At 37.6% G+C, this 16,699-nt stretch overlaps 1 protein-coding gene across 3 annotated transcripts in view; it reads left to right on the forward strand.

Moving 5' to 3' along the window:
- The window catches only part of PPP1R1C (protein phosphatase 1 regulatory inhibitor subunit 1C), a 135,560-nt gene extending 125,093 nt beyond the window's left edge, over positions 1 to 10,467 (forward strand). Inside the window, exon 6 of one of the 3 annotated variants that reach the window (XM_040475562.1) lies at positions 10,230 to 10,467. In XM_040475562.1, the coding sequence (XP_040331496.1) occupies positions 10,230 to 10,294 (65 nt within the window). In that variant the 3' untranslated portion in view covers positions 10,295 to 10,467. Of the gene's footprint in view, positions 1 to 4,402; positions 4,884 to 10,229 lie in introns of those variants that run through there. The other 2 variants (XM_040475563.1, XM_040475560.1) reach the window with 2 other exon arrangements.
- Positions 10,468 to 16,699: the final 6,232 nt, after the last annotated feature.

Raw genomic sequence — 16,699 nt, forward strand, 5'->3', positions numbered from 1 at the left:
CATATTCCAGAAAAGGTCTGACAACCCACGGGTGGGAAGTAGTTCATTAAACTACTGATTGCTGTTAGGAATACTGTGCTGACACCACCAAGAGCCTGGTCCCTAAACAGGTGATTCTACTGGGTCATGTTGGAATTGTGGTCACCTTAAACCCCTAACTATAATCAATTGAAGCTGCCCTCATTCTGTATTTTTTAGAAGCAACATAATTTTATTTATTATTTTTGTTTTTGTTTATTTTTTGTTTTTTATTTTTTCTTCAATATATGTTTTTTAATTTAAGTTTATTTGTTTATTTTGAGAGAGACAGAGATAGCACAAATGGGGGAGGGACAAAGAGAGAGAGAAAGGGAGAGAGAGAATTCCAAGCAGGCTCCACCCTGCCTGCATAGAGCCCAATGTGGGTTTCGAACCCATGAAGTTATGAGTCATGACCTGAGCTGAAACCAAGAGTTGGACACTTAACCGACTGAGCCACCCAGGTGCCCCTCTTTGTTTTTTTTAGTTTATCTTATTTTTATTTTGAGAGAGAGAGAGAGAACAGGCAAGTGGGGGAGGGGGATAGAGAGAGAGAATCCCAAGCAGGCTCCGTGGTGTCAGCACAGAGCCCAGTGTGGGGCTCGAACTCATGAACTGTGAGATCATGACCTGAGCCAAAGTCAGAGGCTTAACTGACTGAGCCACACAGGTGCCCCAGAAGCAATGTAATCTTTCTAAAAATGAAACTCCCTGTTGACCTGAATCTTCCTCCCATCAGCCTCTTCTTCCCAGCTCTTAGAAAGCTTCTGGAGTGTTAGTTTTGTCTTTCATTATGCCATCTTTTCCTCTAAGTGTTATGTCATCTACAGATGTAAATAATTAGCCTGCCTTCCATCACTCCAAATTAACTGGTAAACATATTGACCTGTGGCTTGCCAAATAGAAGCTTCCCTCTGTGGATTCATTATTCATAGTCCCTCACTCAGTCGCTTTACAATTTCATCCAACTCACATTTACTCACCTGATCTATAGACTGGAGAAGACCAGAGGGATTATATCCTCTTTGGGGCAACATTTATTTCCTTTCCTTTCCTTCTGTTACTCACCCTCTGTTTTCTTCATTCCTTCATGCGTTCATACTGCATATTTTGGTCTTACATGGAGAAAAGAACCTCAGTTGTGTTTTGGGGGGTCGCTTTGCCTTCTGCCTGTGCTCAGGGCTGGCTGAGTCTGTGTGTGCTCCGGGAGACTCTTTGCCGCGCCATGCCGAGTCTGCTGGTGCCGACAATGTGTTTAAATACGTGCTTATTAGCATTTGGCAGAGGAGGAGGCTCTGAGGACTTTTTAGCAAGTCCTCAGCCCAAGTTATTTTCTTCCACCTCTACAATGACCTTAATATTAAACGAAGGTTTAAAGAAAATGTAAGCACAAAGTATATGTGTGTTTGGGAATAGGAGGAGAGAGTGGGGAGAAAGAAATTATTAGATAGTCCTCATGGACCTCACACTTTAATCTTAGTGTTACTGCATGGATAAGCAAACAATTGTTGCTGATAGGAGAAAAGATTCAAAGCACAAGTTAACCAACTATCTGTTATCCAAGGGAAAGATGACATGAATGTAAATTGCCTTGAGATCCAAAGAATGTGTCAGTTCTGTGGAGATGTTCGTATGTTATCAACTCCTGCCTCACCAAATCTTTCACCCAGAAATAGTTAATGTCACACCTGAAAAAAGGCTAAGAAAGGCATCTTCCAAGGTTTGCCCAAGTGAGTGATTTTACTTTTAAAAAAGCTTCCCATTATAACTTTGTGACCATTATTATAAAATAAATGTGGATCAGGATAAGCAAGTAGGTCTATACTCAAGTAAGGGAAGTGATTGACTAATGGTTTAGTAAGTTGGACTTTTTTGGTTACCATATTTTTTTAATGTTTGAGCCCCTCGTATAAACAAATCAATGTTTCCATTAAGCTATTAACCCTAATTTAAAGAGAGTAGTCTTGAACACAACTTTATTGCTCTGTAGTTACCTTGTGGATGAAAGGGATGAGCTCTGGAGGTAATAGAACCTTTCAAACTCAGAGAGGCACAGACATTTCAGCTCAGGGGACTAAGAGGTGGCTGAAAGATTACTGTTCTTTAATATTTCAGAGGAAATCCCAATATTGTCTGAGCCAGGTTAATAGGTACTGTAAATCTACAATAAATCTTAGAGAATGATAGGAAAATCTAGGTCAGCAACCAAAAAGCTAAAGGTGAAAATGAATTAGGGTCTCCTGACAATGAAACCTTATGCCTCATTCACTTCTTCATCTATTCAGTAAATCAGTATATACTGCAGGAATATGATGTGTCATAACTTATCTTAAAACTACACTATCCTTGGGGCACCTGGGTGGCTCAGTCGGTTGAGCATCTGACTCTTGATTTGGCTCAGGTCGTGACCTCATGGTTCATTAGTTCAAGCCCTGCACTGGGCTCTGCACTGACACTAGGGTCCAGCCTGCTTGGGATTCTCTCTCTACCCGCCCTCTCTCTGCCCCTCCCCCACTCATGCTTGCTTGCTCGCTCTTTTAATCAAAATAAATGAATAAACAGTAAAAAATATATATATACTACACTATCCTTACAACCTTGAACAAATCACATACTTTCTTCAAGTCTAAATTTTACCATCCAGGTATCATCATGGAGTTGTGACTCAGGTATATAAGACTCTAGCAGAGTAACTGATTGGATGCTGATTGAATGAATGAACTCTCTTCCCTTCTCCTTAACATTTAGACCTCTTCATCCCACCCTGTAATTTGTAATAATATGAAATAAGTTCCATTTGTTAATAATAAGTGTCTCTCTTTCTTCAGTTTTGGGTCAACAGGAATTGTGAGTGATCTGTGTTTACAGATGAAATTAAAGTATTTAAATATTATTACAACTGATCAAATATTTTTGCAAGAAAATCCACCAAGCCCAAGGATGTCATTCTTTGCCAAACAGCACACTGGGGCTTGCTGACTACGGTGCATGCAAATCTACACTTTTTTTGAGTTTCTTTGTTTCATAGGAAACAAGAGCAAGGACTTCCTTTCACTTACCAATTCTAACTGGAATATTTTTCAGTAATACTTAGAAAAATCTCATAAACCAATTTTCTAAAATATGCAAGATGTATAAAATTTTTCATTTTAAGTATCAATGCATGAAGTGTCAGCTGTTATGTGTTAACAGAACAGATCCAAGTGAAATGAAAGGTAATTTTGTAGATTGACTATGGTTGTGGTAATTGCCTTCTGGTTAATACTCAAAATTTGGATTAATTTGAAATTATGAAAGAAAAACATGCCAAGACATATGCCAAGTTGTTTATTAATTATCAGTCATTTATTCCATCAGTATTAACGAGCACCAACTATTTGCCAGGCATCGCGCCTGGGACCCCAAACTGAAACTACATAATTCTGACATCAAGAAGTTTGCTCTAATGAGAAAGATATGTAAACAAATCACTTCTATAAGGTAATTGATACAAGAGAAAATGATCCAAGAGCAGTAGTGAAATATAAGGAAGATCTAGCCAAGTCCGCTTGGAAAATAAGAGGAGCCTTCACAGAAGAGGCAGGCTGAGGCGGAGGCATGAGTGGGAGATTATCAGGTGGGTGAGTGGGAAGAAGCTCTTTGGCAGTGAGAACAGAGCGAGAAGAGCTGGGAGGCTTGAGGGAGCCTGGAGTGATCAGGGAATGTGGAAGAGATTAGTGTTGCTAACTCCTAACTCCTAAATTACTGTGAAAGGGGAAGCAAGAAGGGCTGGGAAGGAATGAGTCCACATAGGTAGGGAGAGGCTGGATCATATAAGCCTGTGTACCTTGAGAGGGGTGACAGTGTTTTGCCTCTCTGTGGGCTGTGGGGGAAGGTACTGAAGAATTTTGTGTACAGATGTTTTGTAATAAAAGGAGTAGATTCTGATTCCTAAAGGAGACTAACAATATCGTGATTCTTTTGTTGTTTACAAGGTACAGAAACGGCACACACATCCCTTTTGTTCCTAGGGGTTTCTTCAATGGTTCTCATTGTACTAGATTTCAGGGATGCCAAAAGAAATATTTGAACTAAATGATATATGAAAATTACAATAAGAGTCTGTGAGTGGATTTTTAGTTAACAGGTTTTTAATAGGCTGTGATGCAATTCTTCATGGAGAAGATATAATTACAAAGGGAGCCTGTCTCGAATGGAAATTTGGCTGGGTGTGTTTTTATTTCTCAGTGAATTAAAAGGTTTACATAGGGTTACATTATTGAAATTCTTGGAGAAAACACATATACACCAGAAAATACTTTCCACTCATTTTCTTCATCTCTTGCAGCAAAGCAGTGAACCTGTTAGAAATAAATTTCACTTAGAGAATTTTTTATAATTTCAGGAGTTAAGCATCTGAAGGGCCAGAATGAATCAGCATTCCCTGAAGAAGAAGAAGGTGTAAACGAAAGAGAGGAGCAGTGGGACCATTAATTACGGGTCTGCAGCAAGAAGGCTTCATGGGAATAACTGAACTATTAACTTTTCTGAATATCGTATGGAAGGCCATCCTTGACTTCCAGAAGCATTCTCCACCTCTTCTCTCCACACTCATACAGTAGTAATACACCTCCTGGGAAGCTGTCCCTGATTGAACTTTAGAACTAAATACAGATTGTTCGATATTACATCCAATTAAAAAATAAACATTTATTTTATGGTGATTTTTCCTTTTAATGACATTTGCATACATGTGAGTGTTCTAACTTTAATACTGCCCAGCTTAATCCCTGATGTCCTACTGAAGCGGTTTGCCTTCTAAGGTCAAATGTAAATAGCTTCACTTTAAAGAGTAAAAAATAAACGCTAAATACATTTAGACATGACTGTGTGTCTGGGTTTAACTTACAGAAGAATGTTTAACACAACTTTTAAGATCTACATTTATCATATTTCTGTACACAGAGGGGTCCACAGTGTTTATTTCAAAATGAAGAAATGCCACATTTCTTGATTCAAAAGATCTCAATATATGAGTCTTTAGATGCTAAACATCCTTTTTCCTCCAGCATGTTAATGGACAAAGGACAGCAGAATTTTCCTCATTTTTTGAGCTGTGAGAGATATATTTCCCATCATTTCCACTAGCTATTAAGAAAAAAAAAATGCTAAATCTAAAATAAAATATGCCCAAATCTCCCCTGCCACTTTTTGTTACTTGAAATGTGAGCTATTTCCTGTTGCATTTTAGGAAATCATTAGTATTTTATAAATCTTCAAATGAAGAAATCATCAAATGAGAAATTCCATTATCATCAAATAAGAAATTCCAGGGGCGCCTGGGTGGCGCAGTCGGTTAAGGGTCCGACTTCAGCCAGGTCACGATCTCGCGGTCCGGGAGTTCGAGCCCCGCGTCGGGCTCTGGGCTGATGGCTCAGAGCCTGGAACCTGTTTCCGATTCTGTGTCTCCCTCTCTCTCTGCCCCTCCCCCGTTCATGCTCTGTCTCTCTCTGTCCCAAAAATAAATAAACGTTGAAAAAAAAATTAAAAAAAAAAATAAATAAGAAATTCCATTAATTCAAACATATAGTCATTCATTAATTCAGTAACTACTTTCTATGAGTTTATCTCTAGCAAACCACTTTGCTGGAGGTTATAAAAATAAAGGAAAGATAATTTCTCATTCTCAGAACTGGCAGAGACGATAAAGCATCAGTATAAGGTAAGGTTTTCCCGGACGGTATATGTTTATTGAACAGGGCTTTTGGTTATTCAAAGTTCTGGCCTCCAGAACAGTATTAATTATTTACGGCATTTCAAGGTAAAGTATCTATGCCACCAAATTTAGTGAGGACGGTGGCATGCCACTTTGGTTCCCACACTGATGATACTGGTGAGGTTCAAATGTTTCATGGATGAAAAAAATGACAAGATTTCTCAGATGTCAGTAAAGAGGAAATTAAGATGGGAAGAAAAAAAATCAAATGTAAAATCCCTGGTGGGATCTTATATCAAGATTCAAAGAAGTAGAAGTATTGTTTTTAATTTTGAATGTGAGTTTAATAATATAGAGATTAAGAGAAATATGTAGATCTATAAGACAATGCAGTAGATAATAACAATTTTTCTCAGTATCTTTCCTCAAGACCATAGATGTCAAAACTCACTGATAAGTAGTATGAATGAGTACTCTGGTTCCAAGTGTCTGTCCTTCTTCCTTCCTCCTTTTCTTCTTTCCTGCCTTCCTCCCTTTCTCTCTTCCTCCACACCCTCCACCCCCCCCTCCCCCCCCCCCCCGGCCTTTTTGGTTTGTTTGTTTCAGTTTTTGTAGTTGTTATTAAGCCAGTTTCAATCAAAACTTTTCAGTTTCTAGACCACCTGCTGTGACTATTTGTTGGATTTCCTAAATTTTCTACTTAAAACATGATTAAGGCACAGATTTGTTTTAAATGACTTTGAATTATTTGTGTTTGGAAAACATTCCGATACCCCTTGAGATTATTTGAGACACCCCAAGGTGCTTAAAAAATAAAATCTGCCCTCCCCTTTCCTTGAACACACTTTCGTATTTTTTTTTTTTTTTTTCAAAAGGATCCAGGCAAACAAAAGAAACCAAAGCTTTTGCTGATTTTGTAACATCATTTGGGTAAATAAGTAGCATGGCTTCTGGATTCTTCTGTTCTCTATTAAAAACACAAAAACACAAAAATTAAAAGCATAAGTTTCCCTTAGGAAATGTTGGTTTCTTCCATTCTGTTCTCTACTCTCAAAACAGAGATTATAATTAAATAAATTTTCCTTGGGAAATAATGTTGGCTTTCTCAGAAATTTGAAGGAAACCAGCTGAGATAATGGCAATGGCTTTTCAGTTTCCTTTTCACACAATTACAGTTTACAACAATTTTTTTTTTCAAGAAGACGGCTTGGCTTCAGTTTGGCCGAGTGGGCAAAGAAACTTTCTGAGCAAAACAAAACAAAACAAAACAAAAACTTTATCTTTCCCAGACCACATTTATAATATAACATAATGGTTAGTAGATGGGCTTTTTGAGTCACTCTGGCTTGAGTTCAAATTCAACTTCTATCATATTTTAGACTCAGTTACTCCATTTGCAAAATGGTTACCATCATACCTACCCCTATGGGTTATTGTGGAAATCAAATGAGATAAGGTGTATTAAAATGCATAGTCCACCTTGGCGAGCATTTAATCATTGGTGCCTATTATTATTACCAGGGTGGGAAAGGACCTGATACTGTCTCTCCAAGCCTTACCCAGCACATGACCCTCTTCAACATCACAGACCAGTGATTGATCCCCTCACTTCTTGAACAGCTCCAGCTGAATCCCAAACCCACCCAAAGAGCTCTGTTCTTCTCTGTGTGAAACTGTTTCTCTTGTACTTCACCTCCTTGATCACAGCCTTTCAACACTCTGATGTCATCTCATAAGTGGCCTGGTCTCTGTGATGAAACACCACCAGTTCCTCCCTACCTTTCTCATCATCCCGGCCCCTTGCTGTTGGATCCTCTTTAATTGTGTATACTGAATAAGAAAGGTTATGTCAGATGGATATGTGGCTTTTAAAAAAATCTCCCTAAACATGAGAAACTGAAGCATAGAGTGCGGCAGGGTGGAGCAGAATTCTAGACCAGAGCTCTTTCTAGTAGACAATAATAGTGTATGCCCTTTTTCTTCCTAGAGCTGTCCAGGGTAAAGGTCTTTTTAAACAACAAAATGCTCAGACTGTTCTGTTCTTAGAAAGTTTTCAACATTCATTTTAAATTTTAATTCAATTATGACAATGTTTTCTACATTGTAGAAACGTTTTAGGTTGGTAAGGGATGAGTTATTTTTATCTTTATATTTATAAATACTGTCATAATACATAATAGAAAAGATACATAATCGGCACTCCAAGCCTATGATTTTGTAGCTATTGTTGCTTAAGATGAGGCAAGCTTAATGTGTAAGTATATTTTAGATCAATTTAAAGAAAAATATTAACTGTAGTAGAGTTGGTACCTCAATATCACAAAAGTGATATATGATTGAATGATGTTTGGAAACACTGGTTTTGGGTATTGTTACAGCAAATAAGTATTGCAGAGTTCATTTAGTTGCAATATGGATTAATGAATTTATAAATAAACTACTTCTATCGCATTCATTTAAAATGTCTCTTTCTTCACCCACATCTAAAAGCAGTGTACAAAATGAATAATAGAAAATTATGCCTAATTACATTAATGTGTTTATGCTCATATGTAATTTTCAATATTTGCTTTCTCTGAATATGGAGGACGGAAGAAGTGCCCTTACTTTTCTAAGTCCCTGATCCTAAATATCAGTCTTCGAAGCTCCAGCAGGTGTACTCATTTTTAAAAATGTCTATGTTGCTGCAATGTGAAATCTGTTTAAAGAGATAAAATTATTAGATTTCAAACATCATAACATTCTGGAAAACTAAATATCAGAGGAAGAAGAGTTTCAGGACAATGATAGAGGGCATCTTTGGTTTTAAATGACATTGTAAGTAGTTAAGGTACTAAAGTTTGCAAGCGTCCCACATAATTCACACAGCAATGGGAGTAAAGTTTCTAGCTTGCAATGTTGTGTGAATTAAATGAAATAATCTACATGAATGCATAGGTGCTTGATTGCATTTTGTAAAGAGGCTACCATCTGACTGTAGCACTTCCCTCGACATTTATACTGCAAGCCCTCTTCATTCTGTGGGCACATGTTGGTGCAGCCAATTTCCTCATTGCATTTCATACTCCATTTATGCATATAAAGAGATTTGGTGTGGAAGAGAGACGACAGTAAGTATAGAGAGAGAAGTAGGCAAAGGAAGGAACTCAAAGAAGCCTGGAAACTCAAGGGAGAAAAACTAGAGAAAGTCAGTTAAAATGGTATTGGATTCATCTTCATTTTTTGTTTCTTGCTCTAAAATACGGCTTAGCATTTTCCCCTTTTCTCTTACTTTTAGTAACAGTGAGGCTAATTTGAAGGAATGAGCACAGTGAACCCCAGAATAGAATCCTAGAAGTAGCAGAATATTAAAGTATGTTTGGCAAGTGATTCTTTATTACTCAGAACAAGCATTTGGCAGCAAATAACAGAAAACCCAGGAAACAATAGCATAGAGGCTTTTGTATGTCATGCAATAAAATGTCCAGGGCCAGAATTGTGGCTCAAGACCCCAGTGGGTATCCAGACACTTTTCATTTTCCTTAATATGCTCAATGTTGTAAATTCACGGTCCCAAGAGAGCTACTGCTACAGGCATCCAGTCTGTTCTGAGCAAAAAGAAGACTGGGAAGATAAAGGGAAAGAATCTAGCAGAGAAGCAGAGCTATCCCAGAGCCCCCCAGCTAATGTCTTATGGATCAGAGCTGTGTCACGAGACCACTCCTTGATGCAAAGGAGTTGGAGAAAGTAAATATTTTAAACCAGGAACCTTGCCACCTTCCAACTCAATCAAAGTCCTCTTTGTAAGTTATAAAGTGACCATGGATATCAGTTGAGCAACCAGCGCTATTTCCCAAACAGAATTCGGGGAAATTATTCTTCCCCGGAGTATCTAAAGAAAGTACAAACTATTCAATATATGTCAAGCAGTTGAAAACATTAATACTCACTAGATATCTTTGTTACTTAAAATGCATAAATTAGGTTAATGTCTATGATAGACCTGTAGCTAGATATATGAGTTCAGATATCCTTAATTATTCTATAGTATTTTTCATAGGATAATTTGGTACCATTTATAAAAGTATACTCTAGAAACAAGAGACCAATGTCCTAGTCTATCAGTCAATAAATATGAATGCCTATGACAGGCTAGACATGGTTTAAGTGCTGAGGATACAGCTATTAATAAGATAGCTAAGGTCCTTAAATTCATGGATGTATACTCTAGTGTTTGAAGACTGTCAGTGAGTCTTCAAATAAATTAATAAACAAGTTATTAATAATAATAAATAAATAAATTAGATCATTTCAGATAGTGATAAGTTCCTGGAAGGAAATAGAATCAGCGATGTGATACAGGGTGGCATCTCCTCTTTTATCGTAGCTGCGTGACATTGGGGAAGCCCTTTTATCGCTCTGGGAGCCAGTTTTCTGAACAGCAAAATGTAGAGAATGATCTGAGGAGGGGATCAGATGATCCTCTGAGGCTCCTTCCAACTCTAAGATCTGTTTCTCCTCTCTGATTCTCTTTCAGGAACTATCGACAAGCAGCAAAGGAGAAAAGAAGAGACAGGAATAGACAGAAAGCAGCCACATTAAAAGCAAACGGGATCAGAAGAGAAAAAGGGTATCTTTGTATGCTTAGCTTATATGATAGTCAATAGAACAAAAGTGTTTTAGTTAGAAATCTACACACGTGTATGTATGAATGTAACAGCATTAGCATTGTGACCATTTATGTTTATCTTTTAAAACTTCTCCTTAGAAAATGATCTAAAAAATGGTGATCGTTTTTTTGTTTGTTTGTTCTTGTGGTGGTTTTGTGTGTTTTTTGTTGTTGTTAAGATTTTAAAGTCCTTCCAAGAAAAATTTCCTCCCACAAATCACTAATTGGATAATTTATTCTCTCATAGCACACATGCTTTGTTGCTATTAAGTGATACATACCAGATTTTTCCCTTTACAAAGATTGATGTGATGTGGTATGAAAGCCTCTGGAACATCTCCACAGTGTTCTGGAGGACTTTGTTATTTTCTTTTTCTCCACCAGGTGCAAAATGGGTTGATAATAACCAGCAGCGGACTTGTGAGGCTGTGCTCCTGTGCGAGCTTGGAAAAACACCAACACAAAACAAACACCACCACTACCACCATCACCCTCCTGGATTGCTTTCTGAAGCGCTTTAGATATTTTATACACAAATATTTACGTTTTCAGAAACTGTTCCTTCGTTTTATATATTTTTTTAAAATGTATATATGCTATGCTCTTTGCCAAGTTCTTCCTTTTTGTTGTAATTTATTTCTCTACTACTAAAAGGGAGATCTTGAATTTGGGTAAATTTTAAGCAATTTATTTTTAGTTTTTCTAATTCTGGAATGTGAGCCTTCTTTTACAATAGGGAGAGGCTTTGACATATATTTCCTTTGTTTCTTTTCAAGTTCCATCATATGTATTTATTCTTTTCTTTCTTTTTCAAATCCATTGGTCTTGATGGAATTTAGTTCCACAAATATGTCTTGATAAGCTGCTACATACCAACCAGGTATTCACGCATCTGAGTTATAAAAATGCAAAGGCTTTTATTGTTGCTGCCGCCCTGCCACTTAATATTGGTTCAGTTTTTTACAACTAATAAAGTGGCCTCACCTTTGTTTCTCAGTTTACAATCACATTAAATATGTATGACAAGTAGGATTCATTTTATAGATCAGGAAACTGGAGTCTGAAGAAAATAAATGGCCCTAAATGAACTAATAATCCAACAAAACGCTTCTACTAGCTGATGATCTTTTTGAGAAGTTGTGACAAAGTTTTTCAGATGGAAAAGCCCATCTTCCTTAGAAATCAGAGGCTTTTACAGTTTAAAAATTTTTTTTAATGTTTATTTATTATTAAGAGACAGAGAGAGAAAGAGCATGAGCAGGGGAGGGGCAGCGAGAGAGGGAGTCACAGAATCTGAAATAGGCTCCAGGCTCTGAGCTGTCAGCACAGAGCCTGATGCAGCCTGATGCACATAAACCACGAGATCATGACCTGAGCTGAAGTAGGACGCTTAACCAACTGAGCCACCCAGGCACCCTGGCTTTTACGGTTTTTTATAGTGTCTTGTAGATTGCTTTGGAACTAAACTTTCTACATGTCAGACCTAAAGCATAAGGGGAAAAGTTTGTCAATGATGCTGGAATGGAAAGAAACACCTCAGTTCCACCTTAATTCTTTGATATTGTCCTCAAACTAAAATGACCTTTAACCAATAAAAGATGCACATTTGAAATTCTTTTTAAACTATGTGACTCACTTAAAAATATTTTTTATGTTTAAATCTGTACTTGAAAAAAGCAATCTTTAATATCTGAAAAGTAGGAGAGAACTGCTGAGTTTATGACAGTGTTGGGTATAAACTTTTTTTAAAGAACAAGGCATCAATCTTTTTCTGTTGTTTCTTTTCTTTGATTTCTAATAAATCGAAAAGTCATTTCACAAATTACTATTTTTGTCATGACCTTTCCCTTTCTCTGTGCCCACTGTCCCCAGGATTTAAAGAATTCTAATTTTTCCTTACCATTCCCAAATTTGTTCTGCCCCCAAAGTAAAAATAATATAAACAAGCATAATTACCATAGAACTTAAATGCATAATTGTGGAATAAACTATAGATATTATGGCATTAAAAAAACCATATCCTACTTAATGAGGAACCAAAGAGAACCTTCTAACTGCTGCTCTCCTCAGGCTAACTGAGGAATCAATTTTATTGGTATTTCAAAATACCTTTTTTTGCTCAAGAGTAGTGATGGGGTTCAGGTCCCACTGCTGTAAAGTATGGCACCTTGGCATATTGAGTATTGTAAGCCGAAGGAGCTTGAGAAAAATGGCAGACGCAGGAAGGTCACCTTCCTCTGTCCTTCTCCTTGAAACAGTCTATAAAACCCTCATGTGAGAGGTGCCTTATACCCAGAAGAAAGGAGCGCCCTTGTCTCTGAAGTCAAAGGGATTCAAAGAAGAATGTGAACAAGCCTTGCTAAGTTGCCCCCAGTTTACTACCCTTACTACACTCTCCTTAACTTACCATATTCTTCCGGCACACCGTTCTTCCTCAGTCCTAGCACAACAATATTCAGGTCTGTTTCATGGGCTCTTCATTTCCCTATGAAGGCTCCCATGTCATGTAAAACTTGTATTAAATAATCTGTATGCGTTTTTCCTATTACTCTGTCTTTGTTAGTTTAACTTTCAGACCTAGCCAGAAACCTTGTTCTACCCACAGGAGCAAAGATATAACATGGCTTTATATGAATCAAGGCCACAGAACAATAAGAACCTAAAAACAAAAAAACAAAAACAAAAAACAACTCATAGATGGTTGGCCATCTCTTTAATAATTACAGGAGAATCTCTTTCTTCTTTATTTTTTAAAGAGACTGGCATTTGTCAAGGCATTGCAATAGATGGGCAAGTTTTCCCATTACATTTCCCCCGAAGCATAAATTCCGTGGATGTGTTTCTCTAATCATACTAATTACATTACCAGATGTTCTCATCTTTCCTCTGTTGCCTTAACGGGACATAGATTTCCTATTTTGAAATTGTCACTTATTTGTTATATTTGCGAGTGTTTGAAGTCTTTATTCGCTTTTGAGAACACAGTAGTCTAAAAATTAAAACTTGATCTGAAGACCAGTGATGCCTAAGACGGGAATTATACTATTAATTATACTTACTAACTATACTGTACTAGTGCAATTATCCTGGACTCTCATAGGATAGCCAAGCTTGAGCCACCTATTTTCATGGTCAGTATAAACAGACTTTTCATGGGAAGCAGTTCAGTGGAACAAATATTAATTGGAACCAATTGATATCTAAAGGAGATTTTGAAGAACAATAATTCTTACAGTATGGGCAGAGAAGCTTTAAAAATTAGACATTGTCACCATAAGCTCCCAAAAGCTATTTTGGGGAAAATGTAATTGCCAAAATCAATAAATTTTTACTTAAGTCATAAATAAATCTGCATGCTTGTTTTCCTATTAATTTATTAATTTTTACAAACCTGTTCCTTTCATTGTGTAATGTGGAGTTAAAATATTTTCCATTGAGAAATATATATACGAATGTGTGTGAAGAATTTACACATGAGTGTATACATGTACATATGCACATGTGTATATATAAAAATATGTATGCAAATGCATATATATATATAATTGCACTGATATAAAAAAGGAAACTTTTTTATTATAAATTTTTATTTTTAATTTGGAGACAGAGAAAGAGAGAGAGAAGGACAGAGAGAGAGAGAGGGAGAGAGAGAATCCCAAGCATGCTCTGTGTTGTTAGTGCAGAGCCCAATGTGGGGCTCAAACCCACAGACCATGAGATCATGACCTGAACCAAAATCAAGAGTCAAACGTTCAGTGACTGAGCCACCCAGGCATCCCGAAAGGGAACTGTTTGAAAGAGAAAATAAGTGTAACCCATTTGCTATTAAAGAACAGAGAATTAAAACCCTATTAAAGAAATACTTCCCTAAATTCTCACTTCCATATTATCTTTTGTTAAGGAAAGGCTAAGTGAGAATGGAGGGAGATGTCCAGAATAAACTAGATGAGAGGAAGAAAGCGAGGACATCCTGACAGAAGGCGAAGAGCTGGCGGTAGCCAGGCGGGTGGTGGGAAGAGAAAGGCAGCCAGGGGCTGAGCTAGAGGCAAGGCCAGCTCCTTCTTCCTCAGGGTCCCTGGCCACACAACTTGCTTTTAGTAGGTTCCTGCCAGGCTGCCAAGTCATCTCCATCTGAATGTGTCTTTGGCACTAGGGCTGTTTCTAGCAGCCCTTTTCTCTGTGGTGGGTTTAAAGATTATGGTTTCAATGTTGACCCACTTGGCTTCTAGATTGCATCTGATTTACCACATTTAGTGGACGTGTCTGTTTATGGGCAATTTCCTCATTATGAAAGGTCCTCTCCTTTTTTTGTTTCCTCCAAAGAAAGACCTTTTTGTTTTGCTAATGAAGGTTCTCTGAGATCTGTGGAGAGTGCAGGGGTGTGTGTACCCGTAGTTCTTTTTTAAGAAACTGCTATTGTTGCTCCTAAGTGCACCTGGATGTCTAATAATGTGTTTTATTTAACAAGCCATTTAGGAAGTCTAAAGGTTATTGTTATTTTAATCTTTATGCTGATATTTTTCTTAATATTTGCATTAAAAAATTTCCCCTAGAATTAAACGTCTACATGACCTATATCAACATACACATCAATATAAGCATCTGTCCATAGATGTATACACTAATATTTCAATCTATATCTCCATCTATCTCTGTCTATCTATAGCACAGATATTTTGCCTTGCCTGTCCTCCATAAAGGACATTAAACATAATGCATCCTCTATATAGAATGGCCAGCCTACTCTTTACATGGAGAAATGTCCCCATCATGTGGACTCTTAGGATATTGCTACTGAAGTTAAAACCATGCTGTTTTCTTGCAACTATAATCATGAATTTTTTTTTTTAAAGGAGGACGATTCCTTTAAAGGAGAACCTTGGTAGATTCTTATTTTTATAGCTCATACTATTTCAGTATAGGAAAAATCTGTGTCAATATTCCCAGCATCTTACATGGGCCATTTCATTTCATCATTCCCATGATGGTATAAGATAGGTACTCTTACATCTCCATTTCATAGATAAGAAAATTGAGGCTTGTCTAAGATCACAGAGACCATGGCAAAGTCTGAAATTGAATTGAGGGTCAAATTCAGTCCTTGGATGAGATATTTCTTGCCTCAGATCCTTCACATAAAATCCAACAAGAAGTAATGGTAAATGGATTAATATAAAAATAATAACATTAATTTATGTTAATTGAGGGCCAACAGGATGTCAGGTACCGTCCAGATCCTTTAAATATTATTCTTTAGGGGCGCCTGGGTGGCGCAGTCGGTTAAGCGTCCGACTTCAGCCAGGTCACGATCTCGCGGTCCGTGAGTTCGAGCCCCGCGTCAGGCTCTGGGCTGATGGCTCAGAGCCTGGAGCCTGTTTCCGATTCTGTGTCTCCCTCTCTCTCTGCCCCTCCCCCGTTCATGCTCTGTCTCTCTCTGTCGCAAAAATAAATAAACGTTGAAAAAAAAAATTAAAAAAAATAAAAAATAAAAATAAATATTATTCTTTATTATCTTGCCATTTGACTTTGCCAAAGTCTTCATGGTGAGAGGTTAGGAAATGTTAAGGTCAACAGCTACCAGCCGCCAAAGACATACTGTGAATTGAGGTCATTCCTGCTTCAAACTTGCATGGTTGCCACTGTTAATCATCAAGGCTATTTGAAATCACCTAGGAAATGTGAGCTTTGGTAAGATTTTTGTAAGATTAGCAAATCTGGTAAGATTAGCTACAATTAATATACCTCTGCACCAGCAGACCCATCTCCCCAAGGGTAATAGGAGACAGATGGGGAGATCCTAATGTTTCTGTCATATAATTCAGGTTTGCTTTTAGTAGCTATTAAGTATTAATTAGGAATTAATGCACTCCCCTTGTGCCTGCTCTGAGAAAAAACACAAATGGCTTTTTAGAATTATGTCGATCTAAAGTGCTTGACGAGTGCATCTCATTTTGATTGAATTAACTAGAGATGTTATCTGAAAAGGATTAATTCGATCACATATCAAACACATAAGACGAACAAATACAAACTTTTCCTTCCTGCCTTCGTTCATTATATTTACTTATTCTGCAAATAGTTACCGGACACCTACCGCGTGTTAGGTTCAGGGCGTCCTGACTTTAAAATCTGACAGCTGTATGACTAGAGGAGCTCAGGGATTCAGGCAGGGAGGGGTGGAAGTTCCGAGTTCACCTGGAGGAGGGTCTAAGGCTCCTGACCAGGGAAATGAGAAAAGGCTCTCTGGGAGAGCTGGCAAATGTGCAGACCCGTGGAGGAAGCGAGCACGGCGACGGGGAAAGATGGCGAAGATCCTTGCAGAGGAGGCACCCCATGCA

This window comes from Herpailurus yagouaroundi, unplaced genomic scaffold, assembly GCF_014898765.1.
Source record: "Herpailurus yagouaroundi ecotype Mexico unplaced genomic scaffold, PumYag 140, whole genome shotgun sequence".
NCBI classification, from domain to species: Eukaryota; Metazoa; Chordata; class Mammalia; order Carnivora; family Felidae; genus Herpailurus; species Herpailurus yagouaroundi.